General features: G+C 43.6%; 1 protein-coding gene across 3 annotated transcripts in view; it reads left to right on the top strand.

The window, feature by feature from the left end:
• Nucleotides 1-18,166, top strand: part of tpk1 (thiamin pyrophosphokinase 1) — a 97,397-nt gene that overhangs the window by 7,456 nt on the left and 71,775 nt on the right. For all 3 annotated transcript variants that reach the window (XM_026179389.1, XM_026179388.1, XM_026179390.1), the window contains exon 3: nt 415-489. In XM_026179389.1, coding sequence (XP_026035174.1) covers nt 415-489 — 75 coding nt within the window. The remainder of the gene's footprint in view (nt 1-414; nt 490-18,166) is intronic.

Genomic DNA, 18,166 nt, shown 5'->3' with positions numbered 1-18,166 from the left:
CACTGTCCGTAGTGGTGTTAGGTTTTGTTATCTTCTGCTGTTGCAAACAAACCCTTTGCAGCTTAATTGGATCGAGTGGGAACCAATTTTGATCTCTCAAGAAACCAAGACTTGCTTGAAATGAATTCATTTTTTAATCTTCTCTCTTATTTTCTTCTTTCCTTTGTGGAGCCTTATAATAACCTTGTTATTGCTGCTTTATTATTATTATTATTTTTAAATATATTCAATGCCACAAACAGTAGTCTCCAGTCTGGATTTAAAGGTATTAATTTGAACATGCAAGTAATGACATGTTCTAGCGTTGCCATTTTGCTACGTGTTACTGATTGTGCTCCATCAGTCGTCTGTGTTTTCTATCCGATTGTTTATTATTTACACATTTCCCCTTTTCCTTGTGTCTGTTCTTTTCAGGCAAACAGAGGATCTGTCTGATCATACTGAACCAGCCGCTGGATAAGGACCACCTACATATCCTCTGGAGTAAAGGTACATTTCTCACACATCACAAATATAGATCAGACAACAGACAAGCCCCTTTTACAGCACTTATATCACATTTGCATTGATTTGCACCGAACATGTATTCCCCAGTTGTTTTTTGTCATACTGTGCTCTCTAGTCTGTGTAGCCTTCACTCTGCCATGTCACTTCCCCACTCTCTGCCTTTTCCTTTCTGCTTTCTGCATTGGTACCATTTTATTTATTTTTTTGATTACTTCTTTAGCTGAATTAGTTAAACAGTTATTACAATCACAACAAAATTTGTTTTTAAAAAAAGGGCATTTCCATTATGAATGAACTGGTGGACAGTAAATTATTCAAAAATAAATTTAACTATTGTTAATTTCAGTAATGGAATTTCTGGCAGTAATTATGTCTGATAGTAAGGAGCACGGATACAGGCAAGGGATGTCACTTGTAACCCAGTTGTGAGTGTTGATTTGTGTCTGACTGCTTTTCTGTTCCGTTCTCTCCTCTCTTTGTCACTGTCTGTTTGCATGAGAGTGGGGCTGTGCTCTTCAGACACACAGAGGGTAACTTGAGAGCAGAAAAGCAATACAGACTTTAGTGCAAAACTTAGTTGAGCTGAAGACTATTATGCTCACTATCGCTAAGTAATACAATGGCTGTCATTTCTTAAATACCTGTGATCAAACAAGAACATATGCACATCAGCCACAACACCTGCCTAACCTTGTGAAGGTGTCTAGCTTGGTCTGGTGGAGCCCTCACATTTGGTGGCTGGTTTGATAGTGCCTTGGATTCTGGCATGGATGTTTGTCTGGCGCTCCATGCAGGATCTTGCATGAGGTTTGATCAAGTGAGGTTGATTTAAGAGAAAGGTGGTGGATCAGCCCAAAACTACACAGGCCAAGCTTGTTAATGACCTGAAAGCAGTTGGGACCAGAGTCACCAAGAACATTACTGATGATACACTATGCTAATGGTTTGAAACTTACAGTGCCTGCAAGTCCCCCCTGCTCAAGAAGCCTTTGGAGCACTAGAAATGCCAAGTATGACCCAAAGAGCACCATCCCCAAAGTCAAGCATGGAGGAGGAAACACTATGCATCTGGGCTTTTGGCTTAATTGGATCGAGTGACCAATGGATAAAAACATCTTTTCCTCAGCCAGAAAATGAATGTTGTAATTTACAGCATAACCGGAATCCCATTTTAACTGCATGCTCCAACCTTCTACGTAACCTGAAGTGCACCTGCGATAAAATGTAACTACATGTCAGGTCAACGGATACCTTGTCTTGAATGGGGTGGAAGATTGCAGTGTAGGGATGGCAGCAGTTTCTCGTTACTATGCAAGTCTGGATGTATATTTCCCTTAGAAGTCTAAATCAAGCTTTACAATGACCCAAAAGCAATTCCTTTGTTGCCAAGCCAGCAAAGGAGTGACTAAAGAAGAAGTGCAATTAGATCATAGAGTGGCCTAGCCAGTCTCGAGACATCAGTCCTATAGAAAACCTGTGGAGATACCAGGATCTTCAAATTGCCAAGCAGCAGCCAAGAAACCTAAAAGATTTAGAGAAATTCTGCAAAGTGCCTAAATCCATCGTGAGATTGAGACAGTGACCAACTGCAAGAAACATCTCATATCTGTTTGCCAACAAAGGCTTTTCCACCAAGTACTAAGTCTTGTTTTTCTTGAGGATAAAATGCTTTTTTCATAAAAAATCAATGTATAACTTATATGTAATGTATTTTTTCCCCTGGATTCTCGATTGATATTCCATATGTCTCCATTAAAATTAAACTACAATAAAAATTAGAGATTGTGTCTTTGGAAGTGAGCAAACATGCAAAGTCAGCAGAGGAATAAATAAGTATTTCTCAATTACACTGAACAAAAATATAAACGCAACACCTTTGTTACTGCTCCCATTCCCCATGGGATGGACGTAGAGACCTAAAATTCATTCCAGATACACAATATAACCATCCCTCCCAAACAGTGGTCACAAATCAGTCCAAATGTGTGGTAGTGGGCACATCTGCTATATTGAGATAATCCATCCCACCTCACAGGTGTGCCACATCAGGATGCTGATCTGACATCATGAGTAGTGCACAGGTGTACCTCAGACTGCCCACAACAAAAGGCCACCCTGGAATGTGCAGTTTTGTCTCACAGCAAAATGCCACAGATGCCACAAGCAATGAGGGAGCGTGCAATTGGCATGCTGACAGCAGGAATGTCAACCAGATCTGTCGCCCGTGCATTGAATGTTCATTTCTCAACCATAAGCCGTCTCCACAGGCGTTTCAGAGAATATGGCAGCACATCCAACCGGCCTCACAACCGCAGACCTCGTGTAACCACACCAGCCCAGGACCTCCACATCCAGCAGGTTCACCTCCAAGATCGTCTGAGACCAGCCACCCAGACAGCTGCTGGAACAATTGGTTTGCACAACCAAACAATTTCTGCACAAACTGTCAGAAACTCAGGGACGCTCAACTGCATGCCCGTCGTCCTCATCGGGGTCTTGACCTGACTCCAGCTCGTCGCCGTAACAGACTTGTGTGGGCAAATGCTCACATTCGATGGCGTCTGGCACGTTGGAGAGGTGTGCGCTTCACGGATAAATCATGGTTCACATTGTTCAGGGCAGATGGCAGCTGAGAATGTCCCAGTTCTTGCATGGCCAGCATACTCACCGGACATGTCACCCATTGAGCATGTTCGGGATGTGCTTGACCGGCGTATACGACAGCGTGTACCAGTTCCCACGAATATCCAACAACCTCGCACAGCCATTGAAGTGGAGTGGACCAACATTCCACAGGCCACAATTGACAATTTGATAGACTCCATGCGACGATGTGTTGCACTGCATGAGGCAAATGGTGGTCACACCAGATACTGACCGGTTCTGGGTCCCCAGACCCCCAATAGCGCAAAAAACTGCACATTCCAGGGTGGCCTTTTGTTGTGGGCAGTCTGAGGTACACCTGTGCACTACTCATGATGTCAGATCAGCATCCTGATGTGGCACACCTGTGAGGTGGGATGGATTATCTCAATATAGCAGATGTGCCCACTACCACACATTTGGACTGATTTGTGACCACTGTTTGGGAGGGATGGTTATATTGTGTATCTGGAATGAATTTTAGGTCTCTACGTCCATCCCATGGGGAATGGGAGCAGTAACAAAGGTGTTGCGTTTACATTTTTGTTGAGTGTATATACTCATAACCAAAGACCAGGATACCACTTGGAGATTCCAAGTAGGCTAGATACTCTGAAGTGTTGCTTGGTGCATGCGTGCACACAAAGTCAGAGCCTTACCCTGTAGGATATATATGCTTATTAAAAGGCAAGTAAGGTCTGGTTATTTGTCTGTACAGTCCAGACTGTAAATTACAAAGAAATGGGTGAAAGGCAGGTACACCCTGGACTGGTCGCCAGTCTATCACTAGGCCTGCAATGTGAGTACGTGAATCCTGTGGTGTTTTTCATCAATGACAAGATGTTAGTATGAGTACAGAGCATTGTCAAATGTGAAATTCTAAAAGGCCATTCATTTAGGGAACTGCCATTCTATATCACCCTAAAGGTTTTCTCACTCCTGTGAAAATCTTGCTTACACATATAATATTTGCAAATAACTCAAACTTCTGTGAAAAGGGCAGAAAATTTAATGCAGAATGGGCTGTACAATCCTATTCAAACACAGAGTAGTTGCACAGTACAAGCTCACTGAATGGCTCCACTTTAGCACACTCAGAAAAGCAGTTATGGCCAAGGGCATTTTGATCGTTGTTGTTGAAGATGAGTAGAATTGTGCTCAGTCACTTTCACATCAGCAACCTGCTGGTCACAAGTTTGCTGGTAGTTTATGGACCAAGGAAATCTCTTAGATTCCAGCCACTTCCTTGTGGTAACTAGGGGACATGCGAGGACTCCATGAATAGTCTGAGTCACTTTATCAGAGTATAAAACAAAAAGAAACTCAGAAAATATGTGTGTAAGACTAGTCGTTAAAAGATTAAAAATAGATTAAAAATAGATTTTTGAACAAAAGTAGAGCTTCAGACTCCCTAAGGTGTTGTTTATTAGATGCATTGATGCATAGAGTTATGCTAGCTGACTGTGATGTATTAAATATTAAACATATAAACCAGGCAGTGTCATGATAACCTACATCCTATAGCTTTGTTTATTTATTTTTCTTTTTAATCACTGATCAAAAACAGCACCGCTCTGAACTAGAATAACTTTAAAATTCTCATTTATTTGAGCTGGATCACTGGTTTTCCCTCAGTTTTGATGATCACCTGAAAATACAATAAAACTGTACGCTAATATATGAAATAATGTAATTAGCAAACTTACGCAGTCATGGAGGAATGTTAGTAAACAAAATAACTTTGAAGGCAAACGTGTGATTGAAACCACTTCAGGTGGAATTTTAATGAACGTGGCTTTGATATTCTTATCAACTTAGCAAAAACCCAAGAGGCACCTCCGCTTTATCCATCGCACAGCAGCTGTATAGTAAGAAATATGTTGCTCGCTTGATTTTTGCTTTTGCATAAGAGAACCTGTGAAAAGTGTTTAATAACACAAGACAAACCAATCTTCCTGATGAGATTTCACACCAAAACCTGCCTGCTACCCAACATGATGAAGATTGCTTTTCTTTTCTTTTTGTTTCTTTTTTTTTTTGGGTGGGTGGGGGTCTTGAGGGAGAAGATAAGATGATTAGGTAAATGCATAACAAAACAACATTAGAAACAATATTTGTATATGTCTATAGTTCTATATAATTGTATAAAGAAAAAATATACATATGAGTGCATATATACCCAAAAAGCTGTCTATCCCATTAAATTTTCATTAATCTGTTGAATGTCTTGAGAGAATTTTCTTCACACTTCTGATTACATTTTGATGGCCAGAGATTTTTAATTACTTGAAAATGTAACACAAATAGAGGGATTAAAAGCATAGCAATGACCGCATCTTCACTGCACTCTGTTTTCCTGTAACCTAGGAGAACATGCTGACACTAATCTTTGGTGTCCATCTAATAGGTAGGTTCAGGGTCTTGACTATGTAAGTCATTAGACTGACTGACATGTGTTTAAACTGCAGCCTCACCTGGTGGGGCACACAGCTGCAAGGTGACAATTTTGTTAGTTATCACGTTCAATTCTCTGCTGTATGACGGGCGCAAGAATCATAAAAATCATCAAACAGAGCAAGTGCACCATTTGGCAGCAGCTGAAAACATGATGCGGCTTGATTGTGTCATGCAATGATTTGTGCATTTGGTTGTGCTAAGACAATGTTACTTTGATGAAAAAAGTGATTTTGGGTGCTTTCTGAAGTGCCAAAACCAATGCTGTGGTTTTGATGTCAAATTGTGAGGCTCTCTTGAACACAAAAGGAGTTTTGATCAGTTTTGGTCTTGGCAGCAGTGCACACTGGGACTTCAAGAAGTTTTGACAAGATGATGATTGTGTGTGAGTGGCGTTTCTCAGATCTCTCATGGTTCAATGGTAAACACAGTTGTGGCAAGTTTATCATTCCCATGCTTGATGTGCGATGCATTTTTAATTTTGTTTTTGGCTAAGCAGATGCCTGCGTGTGCATGAGCGTGTCTGAGTGTGAGCCACTCTCCAAATGGTTGTTCACCTAGAGGCATCATAGCCAAGTCTCCACCCTTACATACACAAACATCTGGTGTATCTCACAAACATGTACACACTTTCAGGTCCTCTGATCTGGTGCCCCTGGGCCCCCCCACCCCTCATTACCTGTGGGAGAGGTAGAGCAGCAGGGAGCACAGCGGCAATGGAGGCTACAAGAGCGCAAAGCTGATCAAAGGGGAAACTCATTTACTGGTGCCAAGTGTAATGTTGTGAAGTGAGATCAACCTGCTTATCTCACCAACCCAACCTTTCACTCATCATCAGTCACCCGCTCACTCATTCACTCAGTCACGCATTTACTTGCTTTGAGATCCCTCACTTGCTCATTGAACAGCAACACAAATAAGCAGTTTAGCAAATCAAGGTGATTCAGTGAAGGTGACCCTGTCTGCAAAACAAAACTGACCTGAGTTGGCTACAAGTGCATCAATCAATCATTTGATGACATTGAGCAGCTTGCTAAAGTTGAAGGTTGCAAACATCACCCATCAGGAATATCAGCCTTGCCAGTAAGAAGCATTTATGAACACATCAGATGGAGCTAATAGGTATGTGGAGAATTCAAAGAGAGAAGCCATTAGCAAGGTTGGAGCTCCAAATATTCCAACAAGACTTTCAAAGACGGATGGGCATAAAAAGATTTGAAAATTTACCACCTAGAGTAATAAAGGGAAGGCTAGAGTAGTGTAAGAAGTATCAGAGTTGAGTTATAGAAAATGAGATGGTTGTGCAGGGAATCAATCATATTTGAGGAAAGGTGTGGGGTGCGTACTGGATCTGAGGACAGGGTGAAATATGGAGGGGGGAGGTGGTATGATAGATGAAGTGAGGGTGTCGAGGCATCATAATAAGGATAATAATCTTTTCACCACTCGTCGTGACCGTTTGCCCTCTCCTGTACAGAGCTAAAGTCCCAACCTGACAGGTATTAATCTTCCTAGCAAAAACCCATCAATACAGGCTTGCTGTATGTACAATATAACAATATATAAATATACATTTATAGCACAGTCACACATGAGCGTATGTGGGTGTTTCCACATCATACCTAAAGCAGCATCACAGTTTGTCAAAAACCTAGTAAAATTACAGGTTTAGTTACGTGTGTGTGGAAGTGCAGAGTGAATGACAAGTCAGGATGGCTTGGAAGCCTGCAGGGAGGGATTAGAGTCAGTAGTTTATTTACAAGGTCATCTCCTCTTCATTTCTTCTGCTGTCCCCACTCAGCTCACATCATATTGCCATCAGGAATGATGAGAGATCTACAGTGGCATCCAGACGTTTGGGTCCCTAGCATTTTTCTTACTGTGAGTCTGAGCGAGTCAAAGGTGGCCTGATTTCCAAATTGAATTCTTTAATATTTTAATTGTTCTTATTTTTTTCTCCATATTTTTTTTTTTCTGGCTTTCACAGTTTGAAAAAAAAAAATACAAAGACCCCCCCCCCCCCCCCCCCAAAAAAAAACAAACAAACAAACCTTAAGGCAAACGTTTTTTCACAGCACATTGCGAGTATACAATAACTTCCTTTTTGGTAAGCTTGTAAGCACTTTTTGTAGAGATAAGAGTCTTTTGATTCCTTTTTGAAGGATTTTCTATTATTATTCACTACAAAGGGCTTCTAGTTGTGTGTCATGCTTGTTCCCCGGATGCCCTGCTTTTTGGATGTCTATCCACAGACTTTCAGTCATGTCTTACCTAAAGAGTCGCTATACTTTAGATAGTCGATTGGAGGGCTTTAGAGGATGATTTTCCTGTTATAGAAGCCACCCTCTTCATCCTTTTTTCAGCATTTTTAGACAATATGAAGTTTGATTACAAAATTTGCTGATTTTGAATGAATCCATTCTTCGCTCTGCCAATAAATTCTTTCCTGTGCCACTGACTGGACTAAACACAAGCTCAAAGGATGATGGATGAATTTATCCATATGTCTGTGAAGGTTCTCAGTCATCCAGGTCATCGTAGTCTAGGGAGCTTGGAAAGAAAAGCGTCTGGACTTGTTTAAGTTGCTTGAAGATGTTTCACCTCTCATCAAGGAAGCTTCAGTTCTAAGGGTCAAATGGTGGAGAGTCCCAGATTTAAACCCAGTGGGAGTTTCCCCCCAAAGAGGGACAAAGGACCCCCTGATGATCCTCTACCTAATCACATGAGCCAAGGTGTAAAAATGGGTGTGGGTCACAATCAGCCAGGGTGAGCTCATTGTGAAACCTGGCCCCTCCCTATCATGTGATTTCCTGAGGTCAGGTGGACCAGTATGTGAGTGGGTGTTAAGGGGTCTGGGAAGGGTTCTCAAAACTGGATTATAGATGGCAGACAGTTGGTGTCGTAAACCACCAACTCTGTTTAAAGATGGTCGCTCACACTGGACATAAATGGCTTCTTTCACTCCTCTTTCAAACCATCTGTCCTCTCTGTCCAAAATGTGAACACTCACTTCTTGGTCTGAACCTACACAACTCGGAGAAGAACACACACCTGAGGACAGTCAGTAAAAATGGGTGAAGAACCTTTCAGACCGGAATCTCACTGAACCTGAAAAGAGAGTATTAGCCAAAGGACTCAATTTTGCCATTTCTTCACAACAGTTTCCTATAGTGGACCTCATCACAGCCACAGAAACCGCCATACAGATTAATAAATTATCACTGACAGAAGCAGAGCAAATCAGGATGAAAGTCTCAGCCACCCTCTCCAGTGCAAAAGTTTCGCCGTCTAACCTCGCATTACAAGAAAAGAAGGCCGTCGCTTCCCTTACAAAAAGACCACAACATCACTATTTTACCAGCTGATAAGGGAAGGTGCGCCGTGGTCCTGAGCATAACGGATTACCACAAAGATCACTACTCTCCTCAGTGACAACAATACATACGAAGCGAGACCCCACAAGCAGCTACAAGAAGAAAGCTATAGCTTGCCTTCAAGACCTTGAAAAGGACAAAATCATTGACCGCCTCACATATCACCGGCTTTACCCAGGGAATGCCATACCGTGCATTTACGGACTTCCTAAGATCGACAAAGAAGGTGTCCCACTCAGACCCATTGTCAGTAACATAAACTCAGCCACTTACAACATTTCGAAACACCTTGCTACCATCCTGGCACCTCTTGTGGGAAACACCCCACATTACATCAAGAACTCCACCAACTTCACTGATAAGGTCCAGAAACTTACCCTGGATCCAGATGAAACCATGGTGTCCTTTGATGTAGTCTCTCTTCACTTGCATACCCACCACGGAGGCAGTGGAGACTGTCAGAAAACGACTACAAGAAGACAGCTCCTTGGAAGACAGGACAGACTTCACACCCGATCAGATTTGCACACTCTTAGACCTCTGCCTCACCACTACATATTTCAAATACAACGAGGGCTTCTACAGACAAAAACATGGCTGCGCCATGGGCTCCCCCGTGTCACCTATTGTAGCCAACCTTTACATGGAAGAAGTGGAAAGGGAAGGCTCTTGGCTCTTTCAAAGGGAGAGTACCCAGCCACTGGTACAGATATGTAGACGACACCTGGGTCAAAATCAAAACACAAGTGGAATCCTTAATTGCGCACATTAACGCCGTGGATAAAAACATCAAGTTCACCAGGGAAGACACAAAGGACAACTGTTTGCCTTTCCTGGACTGCGCTGTGCACATTGAAGAGAATGGCAACCTCAACATTGAAGTTTACCGGAAGCCCACACACACAGACCAGTTTCTCCTCTTTGACTCCCATCACCCTCTGGAACACAAACTTGGAGTAATTAGGACCCTACACCACCGGGCAGAACATGTTCCCTCTAAGCCTGAAGGGAAAAAGAAGGAACACACACATGTAAAGTGTTACGGCCCTAGCAGGGCCTCTCTCTCTCCTGAGGGTGCCTGTGTGGGCGTGTCCCACTACCTCCTGCCTGAGGTGCCACCTTTCCCTCCTGTACAGCTGACTCCCATCAGCAATTAAGGTATTTAAGCCCAGAGCAGGGTGAGCTCTGGGCCAGAGTGCCATTTTGTGTGGGTACAGCTAGTGAGCTGAGTGTTTGCGGTGGTTTCCAGCTAGTGAGCTGTGTATTGTGGTTTCCAGCTAGTGAGCTGTGTATTGTGGTTTCCAGCTAGTGAGCTGTGTATTGTGGTTTCCAGCTAGTGAGCTGTGTATTGTGGTGCAGGGACAGTCCTATCTTGACTTCGTCAGGGAGAAGGCGAGGCTCTTTGATAGGTGGTGTGCGGCAAGCCAGGTTAATGATGTGGGGTCCATACGTGAGCTTATGCTGGTGGAGGATTTTAAAAACTCTGTTCCTAAGTCTGTGGCCCTTTATTTAAGTGAACAGAGGGTTACAACTCTACAGCAAGCTGCCACCCTGGCAGATGAGTTTAAGCTGACTCATACAGCAAGTGCGGTAGGACAGGATATCCCTCTGCACTATAGCGCAGCCTGGACAGGTAAAAGTGGGCCAGCTAAGAAGGAAAATGCAGTTATGGTGTTAAGACCTAGGCCCAAACTGTGTTTTTTCTGTCACAAGCCTGGCCATGTGGTTGCCAATTGTGTCAGACTGGCACTCAAACAGGAAGCCCACTCAACACGAAAGGGGCCTGTTTTGAGTAAAGTCAGTCGTGGCTCTCAAACTGACAAGCCTGCCAGGCCTACTAAAAGGTTAAACCTGGAGCACAATTGCTCGGTAGCACCCCGTAATCAGTGTACGAGGCCAACTAACCCTGAGCTGCCGCTGGTTGACCCTTTCTCCGGTTCATGTTTAAAACCACCATTCAGACCTGCACCCCTTGCTAACAGTCATGTCTGTGTTTCAGTGAAGCCTGCTAGCTACCTGCTGGGTTCTCCACACGTGAAGGTTCGAAGCCCTGGCTATCCCATGGGACACTGTTTCGAGGGTCTGGGGCCACTCTCTGGCAATGTTGTGAACCCACTGAGATGGGATTGGCAGTTTCCGCAGGAAATGCCTAACCGTTGTTATGGGGTTTGGTAGGTGGAAAGCCTGCAATATTCGTCATGAAACAGTTATGGACTCATTTTTGGTTATGGTAATTTGACAAACCATGGGTTTGCATTTATGGGAGGGGGTGTTACGGCCCTAGCAGGGCCTCTCTCTCTCCTGAGGGTGCCTGTGTGGGCGTGTCCCACTACCTCCTGCCTGAGGTCCCCTCACCGCCTAGACCCCCCCCCAGGGGAACGTAACAAAAGGAAGCACTCAAAACATGCGGTTATCCTAATTGGGCGTTTATAAAGTCAGCAAAGATGCACAGAAAAGAAGACCAGACACCAGCGAGGGAGGATAAGAAAGACAGACGCAACAAAATTGTTATCCCCTATGTAGCCGGTGTATCAGAGAAACTCAGGAGAGTTTTCTCCAAGCACGACATCCCGGTGCATTTCAGACCCAGCAACATGCTCAGACAAAAACTGGTTCATCCCAAAGACAAAACTCCAAAACACAGACTTAACAATGTGGTGTATGCTGTGTAGTGCAGCGAGGAATGCCCAGAACTCTACATCGGAGAGACCAAACAGCCACTTCACAAGCGTATGGCAAAACATAGAAGAGCCACCTCCACAGGACAAGACTCAGCAGTCCATCTGCATCTTAAGGATAAAGGACACTCTTTCGAGGATGTCAATGTTCACATTTTGGACAGAGAGTACAGATGGTTTGAAAGAGGAGTGAAAGAAGCCATTCATGTCCACTGTGAGATCTTTGAACAGAGGTGGTGGTTTACAACACCAACTGTCTGCCATCTATAATCCAGTTTTGAGAACCCTTCCCAGACGCCTTAACACCCACTCACATCCTGGGCCATCTGACCTCAGGAAATCACATGATAGGGAGGGGCCAGGTTTCACAATGAGCTCACCCGAAACCCTGGCTGATTGTGACCCACACCCAGTTTCACACCTCGGCTCATGTGATTAGGTAGAGGATCATCAGGGGGTCCTTTGTCCCTCTTTGGGGGGAAACTCCCACTGGGTTTAAATCTGGGACTCTCCACCATTTGACCCTCAGAACTGAAGAAGCTTCTCGGATGAGAGATGAAACATCTTCAAGCAACTTAAACAAGTCCAGTCGCTTTTCTTTCCAAGCTCCTTAGACAATTTATCCATATGCTTCCACCAAACTTATTCAGCCTTTTTTTAAAATCCAAATGTGTTTCTGCTTCAAAAATATAGAAAAAACACAACTGTTATAACTTTATCAGTCCACAGACCCTGTTTCCAAGATACATTAGGATTGTTACACCACCACTACAGAGGCTTCAAAATCTTCTTCAAGGCCTCTTTTGGAGAAATAAGTGATTTGCCATTCTGCTCACCCTGTGAACAATTTTCTTGGAAAGTTCTCTTATAGATCTTAGCATGACCTCCACATACTTGTTAATTTCTATTTCTTAACTGGATTATTAAATGAGCAAGTGGCTACCCCAAAACCATTTTTCGTCTGTTCTCTATGGGCATCAATTATTTTCAGAATGCTAGGCAGCTGCTTAGAGGAACCCATGACTGCTGATTGATAGGACAAGGTCTAAGCACTATGTATAACTTTGAAATTTGCATCCTATGTCCTTTTAGCTTTTGAACAAGGTAAAAGGACACTCTGTTAAGCCATAGCCTTAACAGAGTAATAAAGGTCTGAGACCTTAGTAAAAGTTATGAAAGCTTGAACTCTGCCCGAACTTTAGCATAGCACTCCTTCACTCTTTCCTTTGAAATTATACAAAATAAAAATAATAATGTAGAAAGTAATATTTAATATTTAACATCATGCCTTTTGGACATCAGTTTAACAGTGACATAAATTCTGGGTTCCCAAAACCTTTATGCTGCTGTGTTTGTATGTATGTGAATGAGCTTGTTAGGCTCAAATGCCCTGATGTGAAGGAGAAGATGAGTTAATTGTTGTATTTGTGGTCTTCTTCAAACAACAGAATAACAGTAATTAGATTTTACTGCCTGCGGATAGAGTACAGATGGAGAGATAATCTTTCTCAAGTTCGGTTTACCCACTTGAGCCATTTACTGTGATGAAGACAAATGGGACATTGAGAAATCTGTTGTATGCACATTTCTGACTCTAAAGGATTTGTGTCAAGAATAGCAGTGTTAAAACGGGAGAACTCACTTTCTGAGTATTTGACATGCAGAAATGAATCAAAGGCCTTCACAGTGACAATTTAGAGGGAAAAAAATACAAGTAACCATAGAAAATTAGCCAGTGAGTCACAGGCATTTGGTCCAACCTGGTCCTAAGGGCTGATGCTAATTCAGTTTACTTCAGCATGGCTACACCGTATCATGTATAAAATGTCTTTAAATGGGGATTATCAGGCACGTGTCAGCTGACTGTCTGACCAAATAAATGCTTCTCAAGCAATTTTCTGACCACTGGCAAAGCTATGGAGGAATATATTTCAGGCCTCTACATCAGTTGATGTTACGCCCCACTTAAAAACGAAGTGTTGACTGGAGTGAGGGGTAACACAAAGTGAAAGAGAACACATGAACTACTGGAGAATAGATGTCATTTAAACGTGATTTATTGCCCAAAACTACTACAGTAAAAATGAACACAGGGAAGCTCTTTTCTTCAGGGTCTCCAAGGCCAAAACAACAAACAAAACACCCCCTTTAGCTAAAAATCAAACAAAGTACTCACTAACCAAAACAAAATACAATGGCTGAGCTCCCTGTCTAACCAAAAACAGGAGAAAACAGTTGAAACAAAAATGGCAGAGAACCCCTACCTGCTTCCACAAGGATGAACTAATTAACACAATAAGGGAACACCTTTGCTTACAATAAAAGAAAGAAAACCAAAGTTCACAGAGTTTAAGTTCTCACACCCATACACACTAAGGCCCGCTGCCCAAAACACTACAGCTCACAGCTCTGGCAAAAATGGGGAAAGTGGCAGGGCTGTGGCAGTTTAGGATGGCAGACTATATGCCGTGGCTGACGAGCTGGAACACACCTCAGCTGTGACTCATGAGGCAGACCTGCAACACAAGAAAAGGAGAAAAAAACCCCTCTTCTGCAGAGGGAGAGCCACTAGAGGTCAGCGACCGTAACACCCCCCCACATAAAATATCACATACAGTAAACAGACACTTTTAACAACTGCCACCAAGTCCGTTACTGGGGTTAATACTGGGTCCCTGACAGTGCATCAGCCACCACGTTGTCCATACCTCTCTGATGTCAGATGTCTATGTTGTACTCCTGAGCAAGCAACGCCCATCCCATCAATCTTTGGTTGTGATTGTACATGTGCTTTAGGAATACCAGAGGGTTATGGTCAGTATAAACCATGACAGGGGTGGTGGTTGACCCCACGTACACGTCAAAATGCTGCAGAGCAAGCAACATGGCCAGGGTTTCCTTCTCAATGGTGGAATAGTTGAGTTGATGAGGCTTGAACTTAGCTGAGAAGTAGGAAACCGGGTGACTGATGCCATCAACTCCATCCTGTAACAGTACTGCTCCAGCGCCGGTAGCGCTTGCGTCCACTTCCAGCTTGAAGGCCTTGCTGAAGTCCGGAGCAGCCAGTACAGGGGCACTGCAAAGGAGAGACTTTGCACAGTCAAATGCATGTTGGCACTCAGCAGTCCATACGAAGGGTTCCTTTGGACTGCACAGATGAGTCAGGGGAGCCACTACTGTCGAAAAGTTCCGGCAGAAACATCGGTAGTAGCCCACTAGACCCAGGAAGCGCCTGAGCTCCCGTCTTGTGGTGGGCACCGGGTAGCTCAGTACGGCCTCCACTTTTGCATTCACGGGGCGCACCTGGCCATGTCCTACTTGTTTTCCGACATATGTCACTACCGCCTTGGCAAATTTACACTTTGCCAGGTTCAGAGTTAGGGAAGCCTGGGTTAAACGAGCAAAAACATCCCTCAGAGTACTCACATGGTCAGTCCAGCAAGAAGAATATACCACAATGTCATCCAAATACACATTACAACTGTTAATGTCCGCTAACACAAAGTTCATAAGTCGTTGGAAAGTGGCTGGTGCATTCCTCATGCCAAACGCCATCACTGTGTACTGCAAGAAATGGTCTGGAGTAACAAATGCTGAAATATCAGAGGCTCTGCTAGTTAGAGGAACCTGCCAGTACCCTTTTAACAGATCTAGCTTTGTTATGTAGGTGGCGGCTTCAATACTGTCTATGCAGTCTTCCATGCGAGGCAACGGGTATAAGTCAGGGACTGTGACTGCATATACCCTCCTAAAATCAGTACAAAAACGTGGAGAACCATCTGACTTTGGTGTCAGCAGACATGGAGAGCTCCAAGAGCTATGGCTAGGTATCGCCAAACCATTTTCAAGCAGGTACTGTACCTCTTTTTTCATTAATTCCCTCTTGAGTGGGGGGCACCGGTATGCGTGTTGCTTAATAGGGCACGCATCACCCACGTCAATGTCGTGCTTTAACACTAGGGTTCTAGACGGTACATCCCCAAACAGACTAGGGTGCACTTGGATCAGATTTTTCACGTCGTCTTTCTTGTCATGAGGAAGATAGGAGAGGTACGTGTCTAAGGCACCAAGAACCTCTGAGTTTGCGAGCCTGCCACTCTGCTGACCTTCACTACCCTTCACCAAACCATCATCATGGTTTATGGGCACAGAAATGAGTGAGATGGAGCCCTCGCGATCGTCTTCCCGAGAGTGAAACAGTTTCAGCATATTTATATGGCAGAGCCGTGTTTTACGCCTTCTATCTGGACTGCAAACAATGTAGTCTGTGTCATTGACTTTGCTCTCTACCACATATGGTCCCGCAAATTGGGCTGACAGAGATGGACCAGATGTGGGCACCAACATGAGTACCTGATCACCAGGTTTAAAAGAACGCTGCACTGCCTTCCTGTCATACTGCCGCTTCATTTTCCCTTGGGCTGCTGACAGAGACTTCTTAGCTATTGCACAAGCATGGTACAAACGTTCCCGACACTGCGTGACAAACTCAAGCACATTTGATTGCGGCTGCACATCAGATAAAAACTGTTCTGTCAGAGTTTTTAGTGGCCCTCTCACACTATGCCCCAAAACTAGTTCAGCAGGGCTGAAACCAAGGGACTCCAGTTTTGCTTCACGAGCTGCAAACAGTAGGAATGGCAGTCCCTCATCCCAGTTCTTGTCAGTCACCAGACAATATTTTCGCATCATCAATTTTATGGTCTGGTGCCATCTTTCTAGTGCACCTTCTGACTGGGGATGGTAAGGGCTGGAAGGGATGTATTTGATACCCAGTGATTGTAATGTCTGCTTGAACAGTTTTGACTGGAAATTATAATAATGATAATAATAATAATAATAATAATGGATTGGATTTATATAGCGCTTTTCAAGGCACCCAAAGCGCTTTACAATGCCACTATTCATTCACTCTCACATTCACACACTGGTGGAGGCAAGCTACGGTTGTAGCCACAGCTGCCCTGGGGCAGACTGACAGAAGCGAGGCTGCCATATCGCGCCATCGGCCCCTCTGGCCAATGGCAAATTGCTGCCTTGGTTGGTCTGAACAACTCTAGGCAGACCAAATGTTGAAAAGAATTTAAGTAGAGCCTTAACCCTCCTGCCATCCTTTAAAAAACTCACACCCATCACCCTAGGGACCATTCTCAGCCACGCCATAAAAAGACCATATATCCATATTTTATTCCACTTTAAATTAGCCAACCTTGTAAAACTACTTCTCCCTGAAATATTCATGTAAAGTTTTAATTATATTTTCGTTGTTTTAACCCTTCAAATCCCAGTGTTATTACATGAGCGCCCTGTGTTATAAGCCCCAAAAACCAAAAAACGAAACTAAATATTTCCACAAAAAACCAGTTGAAGTAATATGTGATTGTCATTATAAGTAGGCCTTTAGATGGACCAAAGATTGGCACCAACATACATTTTGACCTGCCATTATTTTTTTTGCATTTTTTTTGCAATTTAAAAATTAAAACTTCAAGGCCCTGAGTCTTCATTGACATCCAAGAAAAGAAGAAAAAATAAAATCATATGATGATAATTTGGGGTTGAAAAATAGCGTTTATAATGGAAGTCAATGGGCAGAAAATGGTCCCCAGGGTGATGGGTGTGGGGATTTCTGCTGCTCAGCCATTTTAGGCTGATTTAAGGAATTCACACTGGAATATTAACATTGACAGGTAAAAACTATCCTGTGGCAAGTTTGGTTATATTCCACTGAACACAGTGGAAATGGCAGCCATTTAACACATAGCAGTGGCACAAAAAGGTCCCAAGAAGGCAGGAAGGTTAATCACAGTGGGAGCGGTGATTTTTTTGAAGTGGTATGGCTTCAGGAAAACGGGTTGTGGCACACATGATTGTCAAGAGGAACTGATTACCCGTTTTTGTTCTGGGTAGAGGACCCACACAGTCCACTAAAACACGCTCAAAAGGCTCCCCAACTACCGGGATGGGTTTAAGAGGAGCAGGTGGCACCGTCTGATTAGGTTTACCCACAATTTGGCAAAATTGGCAAGTTTTGCAGAACTTGGCAACATCTTTCTTTAGATCTGGCCAGAAAAAGTGCTGAAGAATACGGTCATAGGTTTTAGTGATTTCTAAATGACCTGACCATGGGTGTTCATGCGCAAGCTGCAACATGCCACCCCGGTAATCCCTAGGAATGACTATTTGGCGTACCACCCCCCCAACCCTCATCACCTCCTTCCTGCTGTAATGCAGGTCTTGAGACCCATTTCCTTAGCAGTAACCCATCCTCAAGATAAAACCTGTGTGCCTTTTTATTGTTTGTTAACTCACTTACCTCTTTAAAACACTTAGCGAGTGACTCATCATTTTCCTGAGCATGGCTCAAACACTCACATGAGACTGGCAAAGGAAGAACCTCAGACAGAGTAGCCAGACCCTGTTTATCGAGTGCTGGTTTAGAAGGGCTAGCAGCCGGCTCTCTGTCCCCAGTTAGAACAGATCCAAGAACAGTCTCACTCAGGTTCACTT

This window comes from Astatotilapia calliptera, chromosome 9 (assembly GCF_900246225.1).
Source record: "Astatotilapia calliptera chromosome 9, fAstCal1.2, whole genome shotgun sequence".
In the NCBI taxonomy this organism is placed as follows: domain Eukaryota; kingdom Metazoa; phylum Chordata; class Actinopteri; order Cichliformes; family Cichlidae; genus Astatotilapia; species Astatotilapia calliptera.
This window is presented reverse-complemented; position numbering and strand designations above follow the sequence as displayed.